Source organism: Apteryx mantelli, chromosome 4, assembly GCF_036417845.1.
Source record: "Apteryx mantelli isolate bAptMan1 chromosome 4, bAptMan1.hap1, whole genome shotgun sequence".
Taxonomy (NCBI): domain Eukaryota; kingdom Metazoa; phylum Chordata; class Aves; order Apterygiformes; family Apterygidae; genus Apteryx; species Apteryx mantelli.
In genome coordinates this window covers 35,584,307-35,608,229 of record NC_089981.1, presented here as the reverse complement: position 1 = coordinate 35,608,229, position 23,923 = coordinate 35,584,307, and the positions used below count along the sequence as shown (strand labels likewise).

Here is a 23,923-nt window from a genome sequence, read left to right as displayed (position 1 = left end):
GCTGTTGATTTGACTTTTATACTAATTACTCCTGTATACTAAGTTTTATACTGGATTAAAAGGCCAATAGTTACTGTGTTATCCTTTTCAAAATTAGCACTGATCTAGTCTTGCTGAATGTGCTTCTCGCATTAGGTTGACAGAGTATATGCAACCTAACAAACTTGCCTTGTGTAAAACTAGAAACAAATGAAATGCATTTTTTTTTCCTTAATATTAAAAAAAGATCAACTAGTTTTCACAGAATGAGTCATGGGCATTTTTTTTCCTTTATTTATTTATTTTTTTCCTAACAGCCAAAACCTGGAATCACATGAGAGCTGGATTTATTTAGAGTCCAGTTTGGATTGGCATAACGTTGAGCATGCATTAAATTGCGCATACCGACTGAACAATTGGAAAAGCTCATCATCTGCCAGCTCCATCCTTCCTGCCGCTCTGCCAGGAGGTTGGGAGAGGATGTCGTGCAGCTGGCTACCCTGGCTTTGAGCCACCCAGGGATTTGCCTACGGAACAGGAATCCCCAGCTTCCCCTTTGAAAAAATACTCTCCAAGGCAAAAGTGCCAAAATAAAAGTCAGGGTCCTTTAAGTCTATGATTAAACCGTAGATTTTAACCACCTTTTTCTCTCAAGTGAATCTCATTTCTATACTCATGTTAAGTGCTGGGGCAGTGTTTTGTGGGGAAAGACTCAATGAACGCATTCAGAATAGAAAAACAAGCAGTGTTGTTCTCAGGCCATTGGCTCGCATGCCTGAAAGCTCTGATTTCTGTGTTTCGACCGTTTGGCTGCAACACTAATGCTGCTTTAATATGATTGACTGCCATGTTCAGCACATTCAAATACTTTTGCTTAGGTGATTAACAAGAGCTTCTTCCTTGAAATCCCGTTTCCCTTGAATTTTAGAAATGTTGATGTATCTTTCATTACAATTCCAAATATCCATGACCAAGCAAGGTCTCCGTGGTAAGCTTGTAATTGAAAAGATACAGATTCTAGAAACAATGCCTACGCAGAAGAGAGGAAGGAATAGAAATAATTTCAGTAATTCAATTTAGTGACTCAGTTTATTATGCCAACCACAAGCTGTTTGGATGCCAGAGCTGAATAAGCGTTGGCATGCAAGGACAAATGCCACCAAAACAGCATATCGCAGAACTGGACTCTGAGACACTACCAGAGACTGAATTAACTTGTTAAGTTTAAGTCATCAAAGCAGACCATACATTCAGAGTAACCGTGAATGTACTTGGACTTTATTTTGCTGTGATTCATTGTCTCAGAGCAGAAGCAACATTGTATTAAGTTATCTGTCTGAAGTAACACAGAGGAATATACAGTAAGAGAGAGCAAAAGGGAGTAATTTCCATTAAAACCAAAGCAGTGCCTCAGAAAATAATTATACTTCTTTATGTAATACTTAAATTGTTGTTAAAATTGAATGACAGTGTGCTGCTTGCCTTTATTACCAAAGAAATTTAAGTTAAGTGATTCATTTTGCTATGCACAGTGACACGAATAAGGATGCAAGAAACATTGTCTTTGCAAACAGCAGTGATTATGCACTATGGTCCAAGACTACTGACAGGCGTAAGAAATTGGTCTTTAAAGCCTTCAGGACAACTATAAAATACATCGCATATATAACTTTATTTTTTCCATTGCTGTAAGCACTGTAAACGCTGGTTTGATGATCATGTCCCGTTACAAAGAACTACAAAGAATACTTCCAGGAAAACTTGAAAGTAGCAGAGTGGGCATGTTCTGTGGCGCTGCTCTGTCTGAATGAATCATCAGTGCTTCAGCCTGGTACCGCAGCATGCTCTGTTGGCCCAGAGCGTGCATTTCAGAAGCATTAAGAAGCTGAGTCCTTTCCACTCACAGCTATTTAAAGACCTATGGTGAGACATACACAAGGCTGCCTCCATCTACCTTAACCTCATATTAAATTAATATTTAATTCATCTGACTGAGAACAGTTATATTGTGTTGCAGATGTAGAAGAACTGTCCTCCGTGGACTAATGGAGTTCTGCATTTCTTGACAGAGCAACACTTCACTGAAGCAAAGCATACTCTTGTGAGCTCGAGGAAGTTTTAATATGAAAGGCACTTCCAAGTCTTAGCTGTTACAGTTAAATGTGAGGGGTATCCTACTAAGCAAAGGACCCTGATTGTGGACTCCTGTGTCAAGATTTAGATGAGAGAGAGCTGCTGAATGCGGCATCATTCTTCAAGTGACACGGATTTTATTGTGAATAATTCCTCACATGTTGGTGACACTCCAAGCAGCAGAAGCTTTTAGTTTACCTATTTCTTTCCAGTGCAGATGGGGAGAGGTAATATACAGCACTAAGACACCAAGATTTATAAGAACATGCTGCAGAGTTAGCTGTGCTGTCAAGCAGAAAAACAGTGTAGTTAAACAGACCCCTTAGCTAATCTTCTAAGGATCTCTGACACTGTGTACAGCAATCAGAAGATTTGCTGATCCTGTACAAACAGAGGGCTTTAGCACTCTTCACAGCAGAAATCATATATTTAATTTTGCTTGGCTTGGAAATCACAGCTACTTTGTATCTGTTTCCCTCTGCTTTATATTTTTGGTAGAGGTGATACTAAGGTATATTTGTAATCTTTGGTTATTTCAATATCCTTGTTCATAAAGATTTCCCATATACTCTGGGGACCAGATATTATTTCTGTGATGTGTTTGCATGTAGTTCATTGTGACAGGAAAGGCAGCGGTCCCTCAGACATCATACTGCCTTGTGGTGGAACAGCTTGAATGGTGGAACAACTTGAGGCATTTAAATAAGAGACTAGCAAAAACTTCTGGTATTAACTTCTGAACATACAATCCATTTATAACTGAAGATGCATTGGGAATTTTGAAAACAATTTTAATCTTCATAAAAATGAAAAAATTCCAATGAATCATCTGCTTAATTACTGAATTAATGAGGGCAGTGTGAGACTTACAAATTTCTTTGTACATATTTGCCTATTTTTTTAATTACAGCGATCACTTGCCCAATGGCAAAAAAAAAAAAAAAAGGGGGGGGGTAGGAAAACCCAACCCTTACTGTTGCCTCAAGTCCTTTAGAAGTTCATTCTGCTGTATCTGCGGCCTGGCTGCCTGCTTTTTCCTTAGGGGAGCTTCAGGCCTGCTTGGAGATGTGGTGCCTCTCACTGCCCAGCTCAGCCTGGCCTCATCGCCCGCTGAGCAGGCTCCATGGTTGCCCGCGCTGACAGGATGCCCCCAGCTCCAGCGCACCCTGCCTGACCCTCGGCTCCCGGGGTGTCGCCTGAACTGTAAGCACAAGCGCGAGAAACAAATCCTGTCCATCGTGGAGCCGAATACTGCATTCGGCTCTCTAATGGACTTGGACTTTGCCCAACATTGAATTCCTCTATTTTTACAAGGACAGTGTGCATCAAGGACCTATATTGAATCTGAAGTTGTGTAATAATGAGTTTCTCTTCTGTGTAAAATTAGCAAAGCTACTTAATTTCCTTGTGTCTTGGAATCATGTGCGGGAAGGCTTTTCTCCTCTCTGAAATCATTGTCTCATCTGTTCTAATGTCTTTGAATGTGGTTTTTCTCCTACCGTGTGCTTCTATAATGCTTTTTCGCAAAGGATACCCAATAGGTAAAACAAATAAGAGCAGTAATGTAATTCCGATATGGCAAAGGGGAAGTTTGTTTTGTGACTTGGAAAGGAAAGCGTAAATATTTCACAGAATGGAATGCCCTCAGCATCTGTATATTAGCTCCATTAATTTTTTATTAAATTTATACCTTACTGTCTGTAAGAGCCTTTAAGCAATAGATTGATTTAAAATGTTTATAATGCTTATAAGCCATTGTTTGCACTAAACACCAGAATGGCCTAGTGTATTATGCAATTTCCTGAATAGAATTATAGCGTGCAACAAAAATTTGACGTCTTGTAGCCATTGTCTGTTGTAAATACAGTACTAGGTGTACTTATCACAGAGTCACAATCATAAATTCATATTGTTATTCAATAATGGTTACTGAATAATTTATTATTTAATATGTGCTAAATGCATACATTTAGAAATATATATAACTGTAGTTTCTGAAGTGGAATAAGAAACACATTTATGGCTAATGATAGCTGTTTAATGATAGCTGTGCATTGTCCCATTTTTGCAAGTATTAAGACATTTAATTTGCCTGAGAAGCTCTTGAGATTTGGGGAAAGTAATCTAAAATGGGAGTGAAATGGGATGAACAGTGGTAAAATTATCATCTGATGAAAGTATAGTTGCATATTTTTTGAATGGAAATAATTATCAGAGTCTTCTCAGAACAGACAACCAGTCATACTGACAAAATGCTGAAATAGTGCATACTGCTTTGAAAAGTGAATTATTGCTAACCAGGGTTGTGCTAGATCAGCTGATTTAGATGTTTAGAATCTCATAGTGCATTTTAGTAAAAATGCCATAAAATAGATTTGTTATAATAACTACTAAGTAATTTTTCCACAGTCACAGGTTTTCATTTCAGTAAAGAAAAATTTCAGATAGGAAGTTTTGGGAGAATGAAATCAGGTCAACAGGAAAGACAGTTTTCTTTCAGTGTTTTCCAAAGCTGATTAAAAGTTTGCTCTTTAACTGTGATAGCAATTTGGTGCACTTACCTAGTTTTCCTGTTGTCCGCATGTGTTATATGTTTGCAAGAAAACTGTTCTCTTATACAAGATAACATTGAAGTTATCATAATGTATATCAGGGTGAAAGTCAGTGAAATGCGTAGTAGAAAAGTATTTTACAGGCTTCAGCTTCTGGAGAAAAGGAAAATAAAAATCCACATAGAGGTAAGTTGTACATTTTAAATAAGTGCCTGAGAAAATGCTTGACTTTTGTCATGTCTTCTCAAATGATATATGACATTTTTTGAAAATGCTGAAAAACAGTTTCACATCAAATAAGGGTGAAAATAACATGAATGCTGAATAAAACAGTGCATTAGTTTTAGTCTGTAGGAACATTTTGGGAGGACCTAGTCACTTGGTCAACATGAGTAACTTGTGATCTTGGTCTTAAGATTTATATCCACTGAGAAACATATAAGGCAAGAAGTATATCTCACCAAGAAATTATGGTATATTGTTTTTCCTTTCTAATCATATCTTTCTATTCCCTTTTTTCTGATTTTTTTTTTGTTGTTTGATTTATTGTTTTTAACAGTTATTACGTTAAGCACAGGATTATACCGCTACTTGTTTCTTTGACACAAATTAATTTGCCTTTAATACAGGAAACATGAGTCCTGAGTGTCCATTCAGACTTTCTCTTCTAGGCGGTAGGTCTCTAGGAAGTGCATTCTCAGAGAAGATTTTCTCTTGTAGCTGGCAGTTGCTTACAAATGCCTTCAAAGACAAATAAAATAGTAAACTGTAATGTGTGCTTGTCACAAAAAGCACAGGAAAGATAATACAGTTAATAAAGCAAATTATTTTAGTTTCAAACTCCCTATACTTTCAAGCTAGTGGATATCTGTCAGTTCCTTTTCAATACATTAATACAGAAGTCACACAGTATGTGTTAGTGTAGTAATAAGGAATAGATAACAAAGCCTGAAGGTCAGCAATAGCTTGGAAAGTAGAATAAAAACTTTTTTTTCCTGAAAAAATCCCACTTTTGATATTAATTATAGTCTGTCATTAAAATATGAAGTTATTTATGGTCTGAATTTATATACATTAATTGTTAATTCGAAGTGGGTACTGAAGACTTGTACAGCTGATGACCTTATTATGTTTTTTGCATTAGAAATCCTGTGCTTACACAGTGGGAATACTCAAAATATTTGTGTGAGGAGATGTAATAGGTAACTTTCTAATTATCAAAAATTTGTGAGATACATTTTGGAAAATAGAGTTATTATGTTATGATGGGACAAACTCAACAGGGAATTTTTTAAACGATACAAAAGATTATAGTCCCCAAATCACATGTTTTCATTTAACTAATAATCTGATTTTTCAAACATTCTCATTGCTGTCACTCAGTTGACCAGTGCATGTGTCTATATATAGGCACTTGAAACTAAAAGCTCAGCAATGCATGTGAAAACCCAACTGCATGTGTGTCCCCAAAGGAAAACTAGAAATAGCTAATAGATTCACCATATGTCACAAACCTTCTAGCTGTATGTCAAAGGAGAAGGTGTACATGAATCCGTCAGAAAGTTTTTGAACAAGTTTTGCTTGTATTTGAGTTTTTTTCTGTGTGTGCAGGTTTTCATTCATTTCTACCACTGAATTGAAGTTTTATCTGGCAAATTATGGTAATGTGATAATGTTAGATTTTGTCATGTAGTTCCTAGTGGCTGTATGACACACGTGCAAACGAATCCTAAGATTTAGACCGTTGTGAATTCAAATCATCCAGTATTGCTGGAAGGGTAAATAAAGAGTTCCTGGATTCTGTTCTCAACTCTACATCTCTCAGCAAGTTTAAAATTTAACTTCTCCAAGAGATTCGCCTGTGTGGATTTACATCTCCAGCTTCATTTATCTCTTCAGTCAGATGCATAGGGAAACAAAAACCTCTTCTTCCAACCTACATTTCAACTGTGTGAACTAAAATTCTTCCAATGAAAGGGAAGTGTCCATGCTAAAGTACTCATCCTTAACCTCTGCATTTCTCCTTACTCTCCACGTAAATGTAAAAATACTAAGCTTCCTCACAGGACTATTGTGCAACTTAATTAGCATTTAAATTAAATATTTTAAACATTTTTTTGAGTTGGAGAGTTACTTGTTAAGTGGATAGAACACCTTGTATTTTCATAATTAGCAGTATGGTTTCATTACTCTCTAATACTGCAGAGCTTCATTTTCTTTTTCCTTTGGGTTTTTCAGGCATGAATACAAGCAAGAGTGAGACAGTGAAAGAGCATCCATTGAAACCTTCTAGAAGATCTATGCCATGCTTAGTCCAGAGCCAAACACATCCTCAAAGCCTGACCAAACATTCATCATTTCTGCAGCCAAACCGTGTGCAGCCGCAGCCTCGGCCTCAGCCTCTAAGTGCGGGGACATCTACAGCTACCGTGGATGTAGTGTCGGAGAGAGGTAGGAGGCTGTTCTCTTTTAGGTGCTTGTTCCAGCTTTAGGTCTGGAAGGGATCTCCAGGAACGTTATTGACAGTCCAGTACAGTGGTATTTTAGATGTAATTTTATAGCATCTTTTATTAAATTACAGGGGTATCTGATAAACTTTGACTTGTTTAGACATCCACATCTTTTTGGAGAGATGATTACAGATGGACACAACAGCTGGAAGAACCATGGTACTGAGTTCTCCAGTGTAATTTCTGTAATGTTTGAAGTGAGGCTTAAACAACTTTCATTTTTTCTTTTTCTGAATTACAAACTTATTTTCTTCTCACTGAAAACAAAACAAGAAAGTACTCTCATGTGCTGGAGAACAGTGTGAAGGTTTCTGTAATCTGTCCTAGAGCAGAGAGAAAAAAATAAACATTGGGAATTCTGCAATACATGACTTTAAGTCTGAAATGTAGGAGCAGACTGGTTCATGTATGAGTGCCAGAAAGAGGGAAGAGTGGTGTGGAGAGAATGAGAGAAAAGAGAGAAAGTCCCTATGAATTTTAGCTCATGTTGGGCAGAGGAACTACTTCTGTTTTAGGATTTATATTTTAGCAGATAAATTGTGCATTAACACAGAGCCTGGTCTGTTTGGAGATCCCAGTCACTATGTGTGTCCCCTATTTCCAACTATTACCACCCACTATTGTTGACTCTATGTGAACATTTATAAGCTAAATTAGATTGACTGGCTTCTGCTACTAAATTTTGAGAAGTCTTGCTTTATTTTTATTACTGTTGTAAGTTATTTCACTGAGTTGAACTTCTCTCAGGAGGAGAGTCAAAGTCTTCGCTAAAGTGATCGTACTCTTCTTTCCACCAACAGAAAATGCTCTTCAAAATCTCAGTCTAAAGTTTTTGTTTTGAGTCATTGACAGCTATAAAAAGTGTATCTTTTTTTACAAAATACATGTGTATGCTAAAAGGAATATTGTGTTTATTTCAGCTAAAGTGATGGAGACTTTGGAAAACAACTTGCTCAAACTGTCTAATACAGAATATAGTGATCCATTTTTAGGTAAGTTTATACCTGAACTGAAATAGTAATAAATCAATGATACTTCAATTACCTTTGCAGTGTTTAACAATGGAAAGCCTATGCTTATCCTGAACTTCTAAGTTTTTTGGAAGAGAAGAATGTGACTAGAGAAATATATGCTCTCATATATATATTTTAAAGGAGAAATTTCATAAAGTTTTCTAATATCTTCTCACCTTTTAGACTTATAGGGACAATGAAGAGAAGTAGCTTCTATTTTTCTTTTGACAATTTTCCAAATTTTTTGAGTTTAAAATTTCCAAGGAGTTTTTAAGAGAGGAGGCATTAGTCTCCAAAATCTGACATATAGTTGTTTTAGTTGTTTTTTTGTAGTCCTTTCAAGTCCATCCAAGTATTGTGATATTTTTCATACATTCGATATAATTTTTTCCCAGGGCAACCCTTGATAATACTGTCACTTGGAAGTGTGTATTTAAAATTCCTTTGCAAATTTTTTTTCCCTATATATTCATGTAGTTCAGGAGTGTCATGTCTGCAGTTGTTGTTATTGTGGACAAAAGCAGTGTTACTTCTCCTTTAGATATTTACGTAAAAAACTATTCCATTCTGGAAGAAAAAAAAAACAGAAAAAATAGCTGTTATTGGGGCATATTTGTCCATGCATCCATGCTATTCTGATACTTACGTTAAGGCCATAGAAAGTAGGAAAGAAGTTATTCTTACAATAGTACTGTTGTTGCAACTACAAAATGAGTCTGTGTATATACATGAGGGTAGTAATTTGCATGTTGCAAAATGAATTTCAGAATTCCTTGTACATGTTTTACTAGTCTGAAGCACATACAGGTTTTGGTGTATCTTGCACAGCTACCATGAAAACTCCTTTTGCTCACAGTCAACATACTAACTAAAAGTGGCATCTTCATGTTCCTGAAGGAAAGAAATCTGCTTTCAGAAAGCTGTTTCTGCTGACCTCTCAAAAGTTTTAGCATTGATTTTTCTTGCTGCCTAAAATATATGAAAGAAAGGGGGCTCTTCAGGTCACCTAAAGAAGTGGCTACTGGGAATCTAAGTAAAATTGATATTTTCCTCCAAAACAAAACCAAAATGTTCCAAAATCATGATTCAGACCAAAAATTTGGCATAAGAAAATCATGTTTCTAAATAAGCTGCACTGAAAGCTACTGCAGTCTTTTAACATAATCTGTTTTGTTGGATATGTAAGCATGGGTACTAGAAGATTTTACTGTTACAATTTGTTTCCGAATTTCTTTTTTTACTAATTGCTTGCATATTCACATGCTGATACTATTGCTTATTTATATATGGTGGAAGTAATTCTTTTACTTACTAACTGATGCACTGTTTTTTATTCATGTCCCTTAGTTTTCACCTGGAAAGAAACATGGAGGGCTCAGAGATCGGGGGAGAAATAAGTTCAGTCTCATCTGCTCAAAATGTTATTAAGCTTTGCTGTGGATATTTTTCTCTTCTGACCACAGCTCTGCTCTCTGAAGAGACAGAAAAAATATTTAAGTGGTAGTCCTTTGCTAACTTGACTGACTTAGATTGCAAAAGGTTGAGGAGTGAACACAAATAGCCTAATCAGCTGGTCTGAAGGAGCAATAAAGAGTGAGAAGTAGAGGTCCTGAGCAAGGCGAACAGGTTGACCAAGCCAGACCAGCCTTGAAAAGACTTAAATAATACATCTTGATTATAATGTGTATATACATAATATATGATGTGACATGGCCAAATATCAGAAAAAAAATCATCTTTTCAACTTACTGAGTTAGTGAAATTTCCCAAGTATTTTAGACTTACACCTGCCTGCATTAATGAGAAAATTCAGCATTAATTTGCCTGTGTTAATTGAATAAATCCTAAATTAGTTTAGTGAAATCAGTGAAGTTATTCTGTATTTACTGAAGTGTGATTGATTTAGGATGTTCAGCTAAAAGCAAGAAAGAAAACAGTATTTATAAATAAGTCCCAGAAACCAATAGTAAGAATTACTTTAGGTAGAAATCAGCATTATCAGTTAAGTTCACCAAGAAAAATCAGAGGAGGGTAAAGTGATTTAAAAGGAGATCGCCATTCTGTAAATCTTCAAAATACAGATTGTTTGCATTTGAGGATCCTGTCTATGCAGGTAAGAATTTATCTGCAAGACTAAAGGTTTTGTTTCTCTCCTCAAAAGCAGAAGGTAATATTGGTGCTTAAACTTTGCTCACCAAACAAGTGAGAATGATGCAGCATTACTATGTGCTTTAGTCAGTACTATGGCACTTTGATGGAGTTTGCAAAATAGGCTAATTAGTGGATATCATCTTCCTAGTGAGCTGCTTCAAACTGCTCTCTGGAGAATATTAAGAAATGCTGAATTAAGCAAATGTGGTAAATTTTTAATTAGGCAGTGTCATAGAAGCATACACAAAATAGGCCAAATGGCTTTCTCCTCTTTCAGAATTGTAGGTGTCCATGGACAGACCTATCTTCTTGTGAGAAGGGGATTAATAGGCATCAGATAGAAGATGATTTCAGAGAGAAGGTTCTCTTTTCAGTTGATTATAGATGAGGCCATAAATGTTTTGGGCTTATTTAGTCAGTAGTGTCAATGGATTTAAAAAGGTAAGCAGATTATGTTTTACACCTTTGTTACTGCTAATGCAGACAAACAGAATCAAGAATATTATGGATATATTTTATTTTTCCTCTTTCAGTTTTAGGTGGCAAGTGGTGTTTTAGTTTGAGGCATCAGTAAAGTGAAGCCAAGTAACAGCCACTGAGCTTCCACAAAATATATTATTATCTACAGGCTTTAAAACCCCCAGAATGCTCAGTGCTTAGCCAAAGCTTAGTGGAAATTCCAATCCAATGAAGGCTATGATCAGGGCTTTCAGATCTTACAGAGGTGGAAAGCATCTCCTGTTTAACTGCTTGGATCTGGACACTAGATAAAATGTTAGTTGTTTCACTTCTCACACGGCAGTTGTAGAATTTACTATTTTGTCCAGAGCAAAATCGTGCTATTACTTCTTCACTGAATACATGTTTTTTCTCCCTAGATTTTCACAAGAGTATAAAGTTCCTTTTGTCGACATATTTAAGACATCAACCTTGGTCAATTATTGCCACTTAAGTTCACAGAAAGCAAAACTAAGATCTAAGTTCTCCTTCCACCAAAAAATGTTAATATCTCAAACTCCAGTGCTTCTTCTCTTAAGACTTTTAACTTTTTGACTTTTATTTGTCAAATGAGTGAAAGATGGCTGCTTTTTGACTTTTCAGAAAATGTCTCTTTACCTAAAAGCTTTGCCAAGGGACCAATATACCTGCTAACCACAATAATGTAGTTACCAATTGTGGCCATGTGTATGAAAAACTAATTACAGTAAATTTTTCTCAAGAGCAAGGCACATTCCTTTTTGTCAACTCATCTATAAGTAGCTGGTCAATCCTATAACCACAAATCTGGGGAAATTTTCTGAATATGTGGTTTTGATGAGAAAATTCCAGTTTGTCAAGACTTCTGCAGAAATATTTATGTAAGGTTAGAAAAGGATAGGATTTTTGGCCTTGGGGATAGACAACATTGCAGAGTAACCAGTAATGTGGTATTCAAGCTATGTATCTGGATAGTGGAAGACTGAAGTTGAAGTCACTGGAGTTCTACAGGAAAGAACAATAGTATAATGGACAAAAACTTGCCATTAGGTTTCATACTATCTTGAGGGTAATAGTTTTTGAAATTTTTCATGAAAGATGCCTGAAGTGTTTGTTCTAGCATGAAATAGGAAAACTTCAGAAAGATTTTTGGAGAGACGGTGGAAATATTTCCTGACTAGCTATAGTCTTTGATGCCAGACACGAGAGATGCTCATATGAGGTGACAGAGGCACTCAGGCTGAGTGTGGTATTTCAGGTAACAAGAAGAGTATACCTATGATGTAGGACTTACCTGATACATGATATTCACAACACCTAAAATGCATAGTTTTAGAAAAACAAGAGTTTTGAATTTTTCAAAGTTTTGAAAGAGTTTAGAATTGAGTATCAGGATCTTATAAAAAGTATATACAATAAAAATGGAAATTATTTTTGTTGTATTTGTAGCTGCATGTGTGTTGTGTTACATAGGAAATGTATATTTAAGTGGCTGAACTCATTATCATAACAAAATATGTACATTCTCTAATAGGTTTGAAAGTCACACCAATGAAGCTCAGACATATGATGTTCATCCTCTCAAAGGAATTGGACATTATACTTTCTTTCAAAATCTTCTGTCTGTGTGTATTTGTTTGAGAAAAGTAGTTTATATTTTGTGAGATGACTGAAAAGCCACATTAGGACAGTTCATACTATATGCAGCTTCTGACAGAACTATGGAGCTCCCATCCTAGAGCTGGTTCATGCCTGGAGAGCTGGCCACCTGGATGAAGAGGCAATGTGATGAGCCATTAGGAACAGAGTGCTCATCTTCTGAAAGCTTAATATTGAGATTCGTAATATCTAAGTACTTTAGGCATTTAATCTGCTTGTACCCATTCCGCAGACCATCTTAACTCCTCCAAACTGCAATAATAACTGCCTGACTCCTTTTTTAAAACTGAAGAATATTCACAAACCATTCTCTGTAATGGCTACCACTGTGCGAAAGCCCATGAGAAACTGTACACTAAGAAAAGATAGCCTGCACTTACTAATTACAATAGTGTTTAATATTTAAGTATGCATGTTGTACAGGCAGCTGAAAAACTTAGGCTTGAGACTTTCTATGTTATGTATGCAATATAATAGCCAAGTGGTGTAGCAGAATAAAGTAAGATCAGTGATAATGCAACTTCTCTAGGTGTCTATTAATATCCTTCTCCAGGTTATCTGTCATTTCTAAGATTAAAATTAGGGCAAAAAGAGATTAACTTCTTGATCTGTAATCTCATTCTGACTAAAGCCTACAAGGTCTAGCTCTAAATATGTAAAGTAAAAGGTTTGAGCCAAGAATCATGCTACCTAAATTTGTGAAACAGCAATTATTTAGGAACAATTTTTATATTAATTTTCTTTTCTATATCTATGCCATGTTTAACATGAAAAACATTTATTATCCTACACTTATCTAGAATATAATAATAGATTGTGTGTTATGGAGAAAGTGGGGCAAGTGCTTTTTATGTTACAATAGTCATAAAATTAAAATGCACTCTTGGCCCTTCAGAAAAGTATAGAAAGAAAGGTAGCGAACCAGTTAAGAATGCACAGAGATGAAGAAGCAAAGTATGGAGCTAGAAACTGATTTCTAAAATAACTGCTTCTTTATTCTTAGCTAAAAGAGTCCCAGAAATGAAATTTTCTTCAACACTTGATCCTATAAGCACCCTCAGGGCAAATTTTACTCTGGTACATTGAGCATAATAAAACTATATGTCAGAAAGGGAAGGTACCTTTTGTGATGTATGAAGCCTGAGGTTACTTTTCATGCTTCTGTGTTACAGGATAGTAAAACAAAGCAACTACTAAGTTTTCCAACAGCTCTGATGAAGAATAGATCTGTTATCCTCTTGCTTAATGCTTGAATCTTTTTAAAATCATTTCTTGAGTGTGGATTCATGTTACCACTATACATTATTTGTATGTGTGTTCAGAAATGCTAACAATTATATAGATACACCTGCTGTAAATATGTACCTAATTAAAGAGAAATCCTTGTCTTACTGAATTGAATAGCAGAATTCCCATTGGCTTCAGTGAAATATGATTTGGTGTCAGCATCTAGAATAAGAAAATCTCTCCCTTTTCTCTGAATTAATATCTAAGCTTTATTTAAAATTCAGCCTTTTTCTCTTTTTTTTCTGTCTTATTTTTGTTAGTGTTAGAGGAAGTTAAACAGAAACTCTCCTTTTGTTGATGGAGAATTAAGAATGCTTGAAGTCATAATAACATTGATTTTCCTTTCTGTGAGGCCATTTGGGGCTTACAAATTGTATATTCAACTTTAATGATTTTTTGAGTCAAACTTGTTAAGTGACAATGTTCAAAAAGCTTTTCACTACTAAATGAGTCTTAATTAACACAATTAAATGGTAACTTAAATTCATCAGCAAGATATGTTCCTGGATATTCTAACTGTTGAAAAATTCATTATAGTTACTTTGTACATTATTTATTTTCTTACTTGTATTCAGTTCTGCAAACATATATTCTTTTAAATATAAGGTTTTGTAGGATCAATATTTAAACCTGTCTCCTTTTAGTGAGTGCTCTGAAAACTCACATAATGAGCTCATATAAAGGGTTGTGCACATCTTGTTTGCTATTGCAATAATATTTTACGTGAACAGTCTTGGAGAAAAGAGTATTCTCTCCAGGAACTCAAAAACAAAAAAGAGAATGGTTATGAATGGAGGCAGATGTCCTTGGTGTCACTTTGATTGCATCAACATGAGCATATACTATCTTCCCTATCCTCCTGTTTACAATCTGAAAATATTATTCACTGCAGAGACTTTTTTTCTTCTTTACCAAATAATGCCAATTTTCTTGTTTACTTTTTTTTTTTTTTAACATCTCTTAAGGCTTTGCTGAGAGTTCACAGGTTTTTCAGGTACCTCTAGATTTGTCATAGATTTGTCATTTACTGTAATGTTACTATAGGAGAGTTGGTTTTTAGCCAGAAATCTTCCCACCAGAGCTGAAATTGTTTTACAATTTTTTATTTGATACCATGGAAAGGGAGAAACAGAAAAATATTTGCATAAACAAGAATTATGAACTTTGAAACTTTACCAGATTTTACATTGCCTAAACATATTCTGGACGTTAGTTGCCATAGGCCAGGGAAGGCATGATGGAAAATGAACAATGAAGTCAATAGCAACTCTCTCACGGCGCAGAGGGAAAGGGCTTGACGGAGCGCAGTTGTTTTCATGACGTTTTGTGGAAGCTGCAGCCAAATAAATGCTCTATGTTTGAATTTAAAGATGGGTACTTACAATGTGAATCACATAGACTGCTAATCTGTTTTGATATGGATTAGGGGTAGGTTAAATTAAAAACATCCTTGGGCGGTACAAGCCCAGCCACAGCATTGAGGGATGCTATCTTGGTTTGGCTTGTGGTAGTCCCAAGTGACAGTTAAAATGCAAAACCAAATAATAGAGATTGTGGTGGAAAGGATGGCAGAAACTGTATTATTTTCTAGATAAACATTATATGAAAATATCATGGAAGTTTGAAAACTGCAGTTACTGAAAGCATGTTTAAGGAGTTAAATCACGGAGTTTCTGTTGTAACATAGTATGTGTGGGTGGCTCTAGGAACAATCAAGCTCAAGATAATCTTGGACCATATAAGTTTGTCTGTAAGGGAATGTCATTTTGGCTTGATGAGTAGGAAAATTACAAAAGAGACGGTTTCTCTTTTAATAAATATGATGAATACTTTATTACAGTAAAAGCCATTGTAAAATATCATTAACTATGTTTTCGTTAAAAGTTTCTTTTCTGGCATCTTTCCTTGAGGTCTTTGTCTAAACCAAAACATTTCATTTTTTATTCTTGGAAAATTTTGAACCTAGTCAAAATAAATTTACAAAAAATTCAACATAAGAAACAAAATTAGCTTCCCAAAACCACAGATATGCACAATTATTCTTTCTAGCCTTTTCTGGTGTATCAATGTGACAAAATTTATTTAACTTTTCTTTCAGTATAATTAATTATATTAAAGTTTTCATTGTGATATATGTTGCAAAAGAGGTGAATGGGACAGGTATTCTGCTCAAAGCATTTACATAAGTATATTTTAGGGGGTTTTGTGACAGTAATATCTATAGCTGCATAAATGTTAAGAAAAAAGCACACATATATACTTTTCACTATGGCTTTCAGTCTAACATATTTTCTCAGACACCTGTAAAATAACCACAGCTGTTCAAGTGAGATGATTAAATGCTATGTTTTGATCTTCATTCCTGCCCATTTTATTATATTGTTGATACTACCTTATAAGACACTTCTTCAGGTGCATAAAATAAATCATCAATGGTTAAAAGATACAACAGCAATTATTTTTAAATTTTATTTAAGAAACCTACCTTTTTAATTTTAAATTTCGTTATATATTTTTATGATTATTGTGTTTGCATTTCAGACAAGATAGCAGGTATCTAAAAGGAAGGTAATTGTAGCAGAAAATATATGCTGCAATTTAAAGGCTATGTCCTTGAAAATGTAAAAACATTTAATAATTAGAAGAAATGCTATGTTCAGTAAAAAATGGAAACTCATACCTTAACTGTAAATTATTTAAATTAAACCTTATGTACTTTTGTAAAGTTTTTCTTGGAGTATTAGATGTACTCATCATGTCAAATTCTGCAAAACTTCCCTCATAAAAGTAGACTTTACTTATATAAGTCTTCCTTTGAACTCAGATAGCCTATCTAGATGCAAGAGCTGAGGTTTCATATGCCTTTCTCTTCTTTTCATTTTACTGGCTTCTATTCCAAGGTCTTGATCTCCAGTAAAAGCTAACAGCTCATCACATCTGGGAGTAAGTCAAATCTGCACAGTGGCTTAAGTATCCTGTTTCCTACCTTGTATACCTACTATTTGAAACCTTCTTCACAGTCTTTTTACTGCATTCATTTTTATTGACCATATATTAGATTAAAATCCATATATTAGATTAAAACATTGTTTAAAATAAACAAAATCCGTGAAGTAGAATCTCTATCAATCAAAATGGGTTATTTCATATGTTAAAAAATCCCTTCACAGATTTATTGAGGTTTATATCCACACCAAAATTTACTGAGAACTCATTTTGTGTAATTATTATGCAAGTGGCTAAATGGCTGAAAAAAGAAATCTCCATAAATGTTCCAGTTTAATATTCCATATCAGTAATGTATAAGCTACGTGAGATAATTGTGGGGGGGGGTTTGTAATATTTACAGTGTAGAATTTGGTTGAACAACTTAATGAAAACTGCTGTGTTATTGCGCATGAGCCTTTAGGAATATAAAATTCAGGAGATTCAAGATTGTAGTTCCCACAGCAACCATGACTTGTTTCTTGGCTTCTATTTTGGGTTTAGAATTACTGGGCTAAATGCTGTTCCCAGTTACTCTAATTTTTCCCATGTTCATGTGAAAGCTGAGATGAGAACTTGGCTCAGGATTTGTGGGGAACTTTTATGAATATATTTCTATTTGCAATTTACCCAAGATATAATTGTGTGGGAATAATTATTCCATTTTTTCATCTTTAAAATGTTTTTTCAAAACTAACTGCTTTTCAACATGCATTAAAAATTACACATAATAATGGTCAGGTTTGCTCTAGCACTTGTATACTTTTACACATTCCAATGTTGTACAGACATTACCCCTCATTTTATTGCTGTTGGGCATATGTGGCAAATATTGGCATGATTTTTTTAGATGGAGAATGTGCACAGAAATTAACTGTCTGAAAGAAATTTTCCCTCCTGAGGGAGGATGTAGAGCGACTCAGAGACATACTCTAGTCCCTCTAACTTGCCTGCAGTGATGATGCAGAAAGAAACATGGCTGAGCATGAATCTTAGCAAGCTTTGAGGAAGGTCTTCCGTCACCTGCAGCTGTCTTAGGATGTGCAGATATTTTTTAAACACTTTTGTTGAGTGATTAAAAACAAACCCAATGAAGAGTAAAGCATGCACTCTGCAGTGTCAACTATCTTCTACCACCATCAGGTACACTTATTTAAGTTTAAAACATGAGACCTTATTCTGTCTCCAGGATGCACCTGTCTATCTAATAATATGTTTTGAGGCTCAACAATTGTGAATCAAGTACAAAAACATCTGAATATTTGCTTTATATCACTTTGTGGGTTTTTTTTAACTGCTGTGAAGAACGTTGTGGGCTTTTTTCGCTTGGATGGTAATAGAAAAAAGTTTCTGTAGGCTTTCTACAAAAAAAAAAAGTTGCTTCTAGTTTGAGACAAGCATGATATTATTTCAAATAAGAAGCTTTTGCAGGAAAAGATAAAATACAAGTCACTGAAAAGTGGACACTTAAAAGGAATATTCAACATCAACTCTAGCTGTAACATTACTATTAGTTTCTCTCTGTAATAACCTAAAATGAGCCTACTGTTTCATTCTGTCTTTCCTTCAGACATAGGAAAGGACAAAGACACATACACTGATGATTCAGAACATGGGAATTATGATACTCGCACAGATCAGTCACTGCTTATTCAAAGTAAGCTTACCAGACAGAAAACGGAACCTCGAACTAAATCATCTTTAAAGGTAATGGTTGCAGAACTTTATTAAATTGTATCAGTTGTCACAATGTATGTAAATAATTTAAAAACAGAATTTTTTTTTTTTAAAGGGTTTAATTAGGTTACAACTTAAATAGGTATTTCGTAGAAAGAATTTTAGGAAGCTCCCATACTATAATTTGACCCACAGAAGCAGTGAATGGAATTCTCTGTAGTAAAAGGGACCGAAAATTGTATAGAATGAAGGATTACAGTGATTCTTATTGACTAGTCCAAGAGACAGTAGCCCTCTTAAAAAAACATTTATAATGCAGAGAATTTAGGACATAGTAGTCCCAGTGTGGAATGAAGAGTCAATATCAGCTGGGAGGCTTCAGGAAGTTAGGAAAGTTTAGAAGAACTGATTTCATGTAGCAAATGATCAGTGAAAAGTGATCTAAAGTATAGGATTCTCCTTCTAAGAAAAATACAAATGATATATGGACACATTGAATGAAAGATAAAAATCAGCCAAGTACAGGAGTGTGTGGGAATATTTTCAGGAAGCTCAACTAAAGCACCAGAAAAGCCACCTAACCATATAAAACCAACATACTCTCTTGCGTAGTAATTCACCAAGCACAGTATTCATTATAATGCTTTTTCTACAACAGTTTATCCACTCTAACACCAAAGAATTATGACTGATTTTTAATACAAAATATGTTGGGGTTTTTTTTGTTCCCACTCTGGACTGGAAGATCCTTAATTCTCCTTTCTGTTAAGCATAATTGCTTGTAAACATATGACATACGACTTAACCTCAAGAGGTTCTCCATTCTTTTCTTCCTCAAGTATTAGAAGTAGTGTACTCTGCAGTACAATTTTTACTGATGTTTTCCTGATCCTTTTTATCTAAAAGCATGCATAATACTGTGCTACAAATCTAGAATTGCCTAGATTACTTTAAGGTTCTGTGATCTACTTGCACCGTACTCTGCAATAGGCTGTTACAGAGTTCTGACATCCATTATGCCTTTGGTATTTTGTGATTTTAGCATTAAATGCATGTTTCATAAAAATCTTATAATTATTGTAAAGCTTGTTTTCTCAACCACACTGTATTATCATTACTACAGGATTCTGGAACACAGATAGCAGGCTGGTGTGATCTATGAGACAACTACATTTCATGGGATACTTTTAGAAAAAAAAACTTATATAATAATAGCTATCTAATAGCTTTTAGATAGTTTTATAAAGAATGATATTTATAGATCGGTAATTCCTTAAGCATTTTTGGCATGAAAATAAGATTTCTGTAATCATAAAACAGGATTATATTTTAATCTACACTGCTGCAATGAGAACTTCTTGTATTAGTGAGGGGGGGTTGTCTGTTTTTGCAAGGCCAGCTGAATTAAGAAAGAAATATTAATGGCTATTCTTGTTTGATTTTGTTTATTACTTAGATAAAGCCATTTATGCTAAGTGTCATTTAAAAGAAAAAATAATGAAGAATCTGCAGGATTTAAGCTCTATTATAGAGAATTAAATATTTTTAGTAACAACAGGCAGGGCAGCTACAGAAGAGACTAATGATGGATAAATAAGACATCATTTTGCTAAAGCAAAATAATTTTTATGTTTTTGTATAAAATATAAAATGACCACTAACTGTGTTTCCTACAGCCCTTCATTCAGGACAGATACAAAGTTTATAGGCTGCTAGTAAGCTAACTTTATTTCAAAGCTGAAAGGGAGCCTTGTATTCATCTTAATTTTAAACAAAAATACACTTTTCATGTCTCAGTCTTTGTATGGCCTGATCTACTGAGCAAAGTAGAGTTAAAAACAGTCTTCGGAAGCAGCATCTGGCTTTCAGCCTTGACAACTCCTTTTATCACAGCAATTACTTTGGAAACTTCCTTCTGCTTACAGGCTTTTTATAGTGTTTTTGTAAATAAGGCAACCAAGCAGGATTTTCCTTGGGTTTACTGGTTGCCTGCTTCCACAGGAAAAGGGCAGAGGGGATTTAAATTAGTCCTAAATTAGAAAAGAAGGGGTACTACTCTGCCTTTGGATTATTGTATAAGTCTTTCTGACAATTTCTTTCTGAAACTTTTGCCCTAAACTGGTATAAAACTAGCAAAAGGAGACTTCTGATTCTTTGAGATTGTCGAAACTTACAGTGGAAAGTAGAGAAAACAGCTCTACAGCTTTACAAATGGTAAGTACTCTCATATATTTGTAGAATAAACTGATCTGGCTTTACAAAGTCTCCTTAGTCTGATCAGAGAATGGAAATCAGAAACAATTCTTTGACAAACTGTACAAGAATAGAAGTGCATTCTTCTTCTCTGCTTATTAACAATTTTAGTTTAGGCTTGTTTTCGAAGGCTTATTTTACACCTGAGACTCTCAGGAACAAATTACTAAAACAATTATTTGCAGTTAGTGATTTTGTGATATTATTATCTCTCTCAGTGATGAGCTACCTGAATAATTCAGCAACAAAGAACTTGTCTTGCTGACGTGATGAAAACTGATACCTGTTTTGTTCAGGAATTGTCTAGTATTTCAGGTTGCATACATGAATGTTGCTTTCCATAATGCCGATTTGCATTGCTGCAGTTGTGAAATTTTAGAAACATCAGATTGTTTTGGTGTATCATCTGGATGCCAATATTCTTCTTGGTACTCATCTTTTTTTTACCCGTTTCCTTGTTTATAAGGTATAACTCATATTCCACTTTAGTGTAGGCTGGTGTTATTTCAGTATCCACAAATTTTATATTGACAAATTATGAGTTGTTCAAATGCATTAAAAAGCTGTCTTCATTATCCGTCTCTTCTGTCTTTTCATCATCAATCGGTACTGAGATTGTATAGAAAGTATCTTCTTGCATCATATGACTGCATGTGTGTGTGTGACTGTGCCAAGGGATCTCATACACAGGAACCATACCAACAAGTGGCTGCTGAGCAAAATTTTATGTAACTGGTATCTAATATTGGAAGTCAAATGTAGAAAATGAGAAGGTTCCTGAATGGAGGGTTGATATTTGGAATGTTCTAATTTCACCAAGAAAAGAAAGCAGGCTACATAGACTTCATCACTTGAATGGGAAGCAACGTATGTCCAGAGAAAGAGTGAAGTCAGTAGCAGTGAATTCTTTTCTCTGTACCAATTATTTTCACAAAGGTAGTGGCAAGATAGGAGGAATATGTGAGAAATACCACTTCCATTTCCTTTCATTTACTATGTTTGTGCTACTCTCTTCAGTCAGATGAAATTTTTATACAGGTAATCTATTGTGTTATCTGGCAAGGCAAAGGAAGGATTTGTAGGAAAAATTTCACACATTCTCATTATGGTTTCAGGCATTAAAAAGAAATGCTGTATATGTAAAAGTCGAGTTTTTTGATATGCACTGATACCACTATAATACTGCATGACAGAACCATCTGTGTATTGAATAGGATCTGACACAAATTCTGTTCAAGTCTCTGAAAATTTTACATAACTTCTGAGGAATTTTAAATAAGACCTCAAATAAGCAATTGCCCAAAACACAGTGAGAATTGTTTCTAATCAAGTGGACATATTGGTGAAAATTTAATCTAGATTGAGCAAAATGCAGTACTTTCAGCGTAAATGATTACAGTAAATATTAAAAAATAAATTTACCACTGAAAATCTGGAATATATTGTTTAGTCTTTGTATCGGATTATTTCTGACTTTGAACATTCCTCTCTCTTTTGCAAAAGAGGTATTTTGCTTACAAAATTCCATGTAGGTAGTTTTGAAAAATGGAATACATTAAATACAATAGCTGCAGAATGAGAATGTTCTTCAGTCTTGATCTTTTATTTTCCACACTTTTGCAGGAATTATTTTCTGCTTTTTTTTCTGTTTAATTCCATACCATTCTAAGTTGCACCACTCTGTGACTGACTCTCTTAAATTTGATTTGTGCTGTGCTGTCTAATCCTGTGAACTGATCACTGATACCATGTGCATGATTTCAGTTCCTGCTCCTGTGTTGAGTGGAAGCTAGGGGTGCATGCTTAAAGAGAAGGTCTGGCTGTAAAAACATTTTAGTGTATAAATAAGCACAAGATGGTATCAGGTGACAGCAGTGTAGGAGAAAAAAAGAATAGCAAAGGGAGTCTGATAGATAAGCAGTAGTCAGCTGATGCAATTTAATAACACACAAGTACATAATGTAGGCTGATGGTTTAAAAGGAATAATAGATAAAATCATTACCCCAAAATAGAATGATCAATGAAATGGTGCAACAAAAGTTACCTTCGTAATTATGGTTCTTGTACACGGTTGCATTGCTTGCTTCCTCCTACAGTAACATTATATGTGAAGAGGCTTCCTTTCCAAATTTTGCATAAGATCTCCTAAGCCTGCTCCTTTCCTGAAGCAAATATATGTGTTATTTGTGCAGCTTTTCTATAATGAGGAAATACACTCTGAATCTGAATAGAAGGAAGATGGAAAAAATTGCCCTCTGTGAAGAAGCTAAACTAATGACTAATTCTTCAGTTCACTCCTAAAAAGTTAAGCTACAAATCTATTAGGAATGTCAGATATTTCTGGAATCTTCCTCTCTGTTCAATGACCAGCAGAAGTGTTACATAGTACAATGCAGTATGTACAAAAATACGTTAGTGTGGCTAATTATGGCAGCCTGTCATGTTAACCAGGTGATGTTGCTTCTGATGCCTGAGATAGTATGGATATGTTCACATATGCAAATTTGTCCCCAGTTTTCTCTCCTAGATTATTATACTCATGGTTATTCACAAATGGAAAAAAAGCAATAGACACTTAAAATCAATCAACATATATTTTTTCAATTAAGTAAATGAAAGAAAGAATATAATAGATCTAATATTTCTGGCTTATCCGTTTGAAAATCCTCTTCAAACACAAAAAGATGACTACTAACTTAGTAATGTGCTTAGAAAATTTTTCAGAAAGCACATTTTGGAGAACCCTTAAGCTAAAAGTTGAGTCATAAGCTCTGAATGTAGATGATGATCACTGAAATGGTGGCATTCTTCAGGTTGAATATTACTGAAGCCATTAATGCAAAACTCATACTAACAGTATTAGGGAAAATTAGTGATCAAAATAATTCAGATGGTTTTCATCAATCAGCCAGGAATCAGTATCATTTTACTTAATACTATCTTATGAATTTCTAAGAGCAATAGTAAATTATATTGGTATAAAATTTTATTGTGTGAGAAATAACCATTTTACCTACAGTTAGAACTGGAAAGCTATTCATTTAGATTTTGTGATTATTTTGTACATTACCAAGGAAGTTCACGTGTCGAATTTTACCTCTGTCAGAATTCCTGTCTTAGTTCCTCAAATTGTTTCCATGACTACTTCAGTCTCACACATGATTTAATAGTCCTGAACAAATCCATCATTGTCTCTAAAACATCTCTTAAAAATCAACTTCTATGGAAGGTAGTAAGAGATACAGA

General features: G+C 34.7%; 1 protein-coding gene across 1 annotated transcript in view; it reads left to right on the top strand.

The window, feature by feature from the left end:
- ANO3 (anoctamin 3) overlaps window positions 1-23,923 on the top strand; it is a 150,252-nt gene that overhangs the window by 48,820 nt on the left and 77,509 nt on the right. The window contains exons 2-4 of the mRNA XM_067296237.1: window positions 6,903-7,115; window positions 8,095-8,166; window positions 18,317-18,453. Coding sequence (XP_067152338.1) covers window positions 6,903-7,115; window positions 8,095-8,166; window positions 18,317-18,453 — 422 coding nt within the window. The remainder of the gene's footprint in view (window positions 1-6,902; window positions 7,116-8,094; window positions 8,167-18,316; window positions 18,454-23,923) is intronic.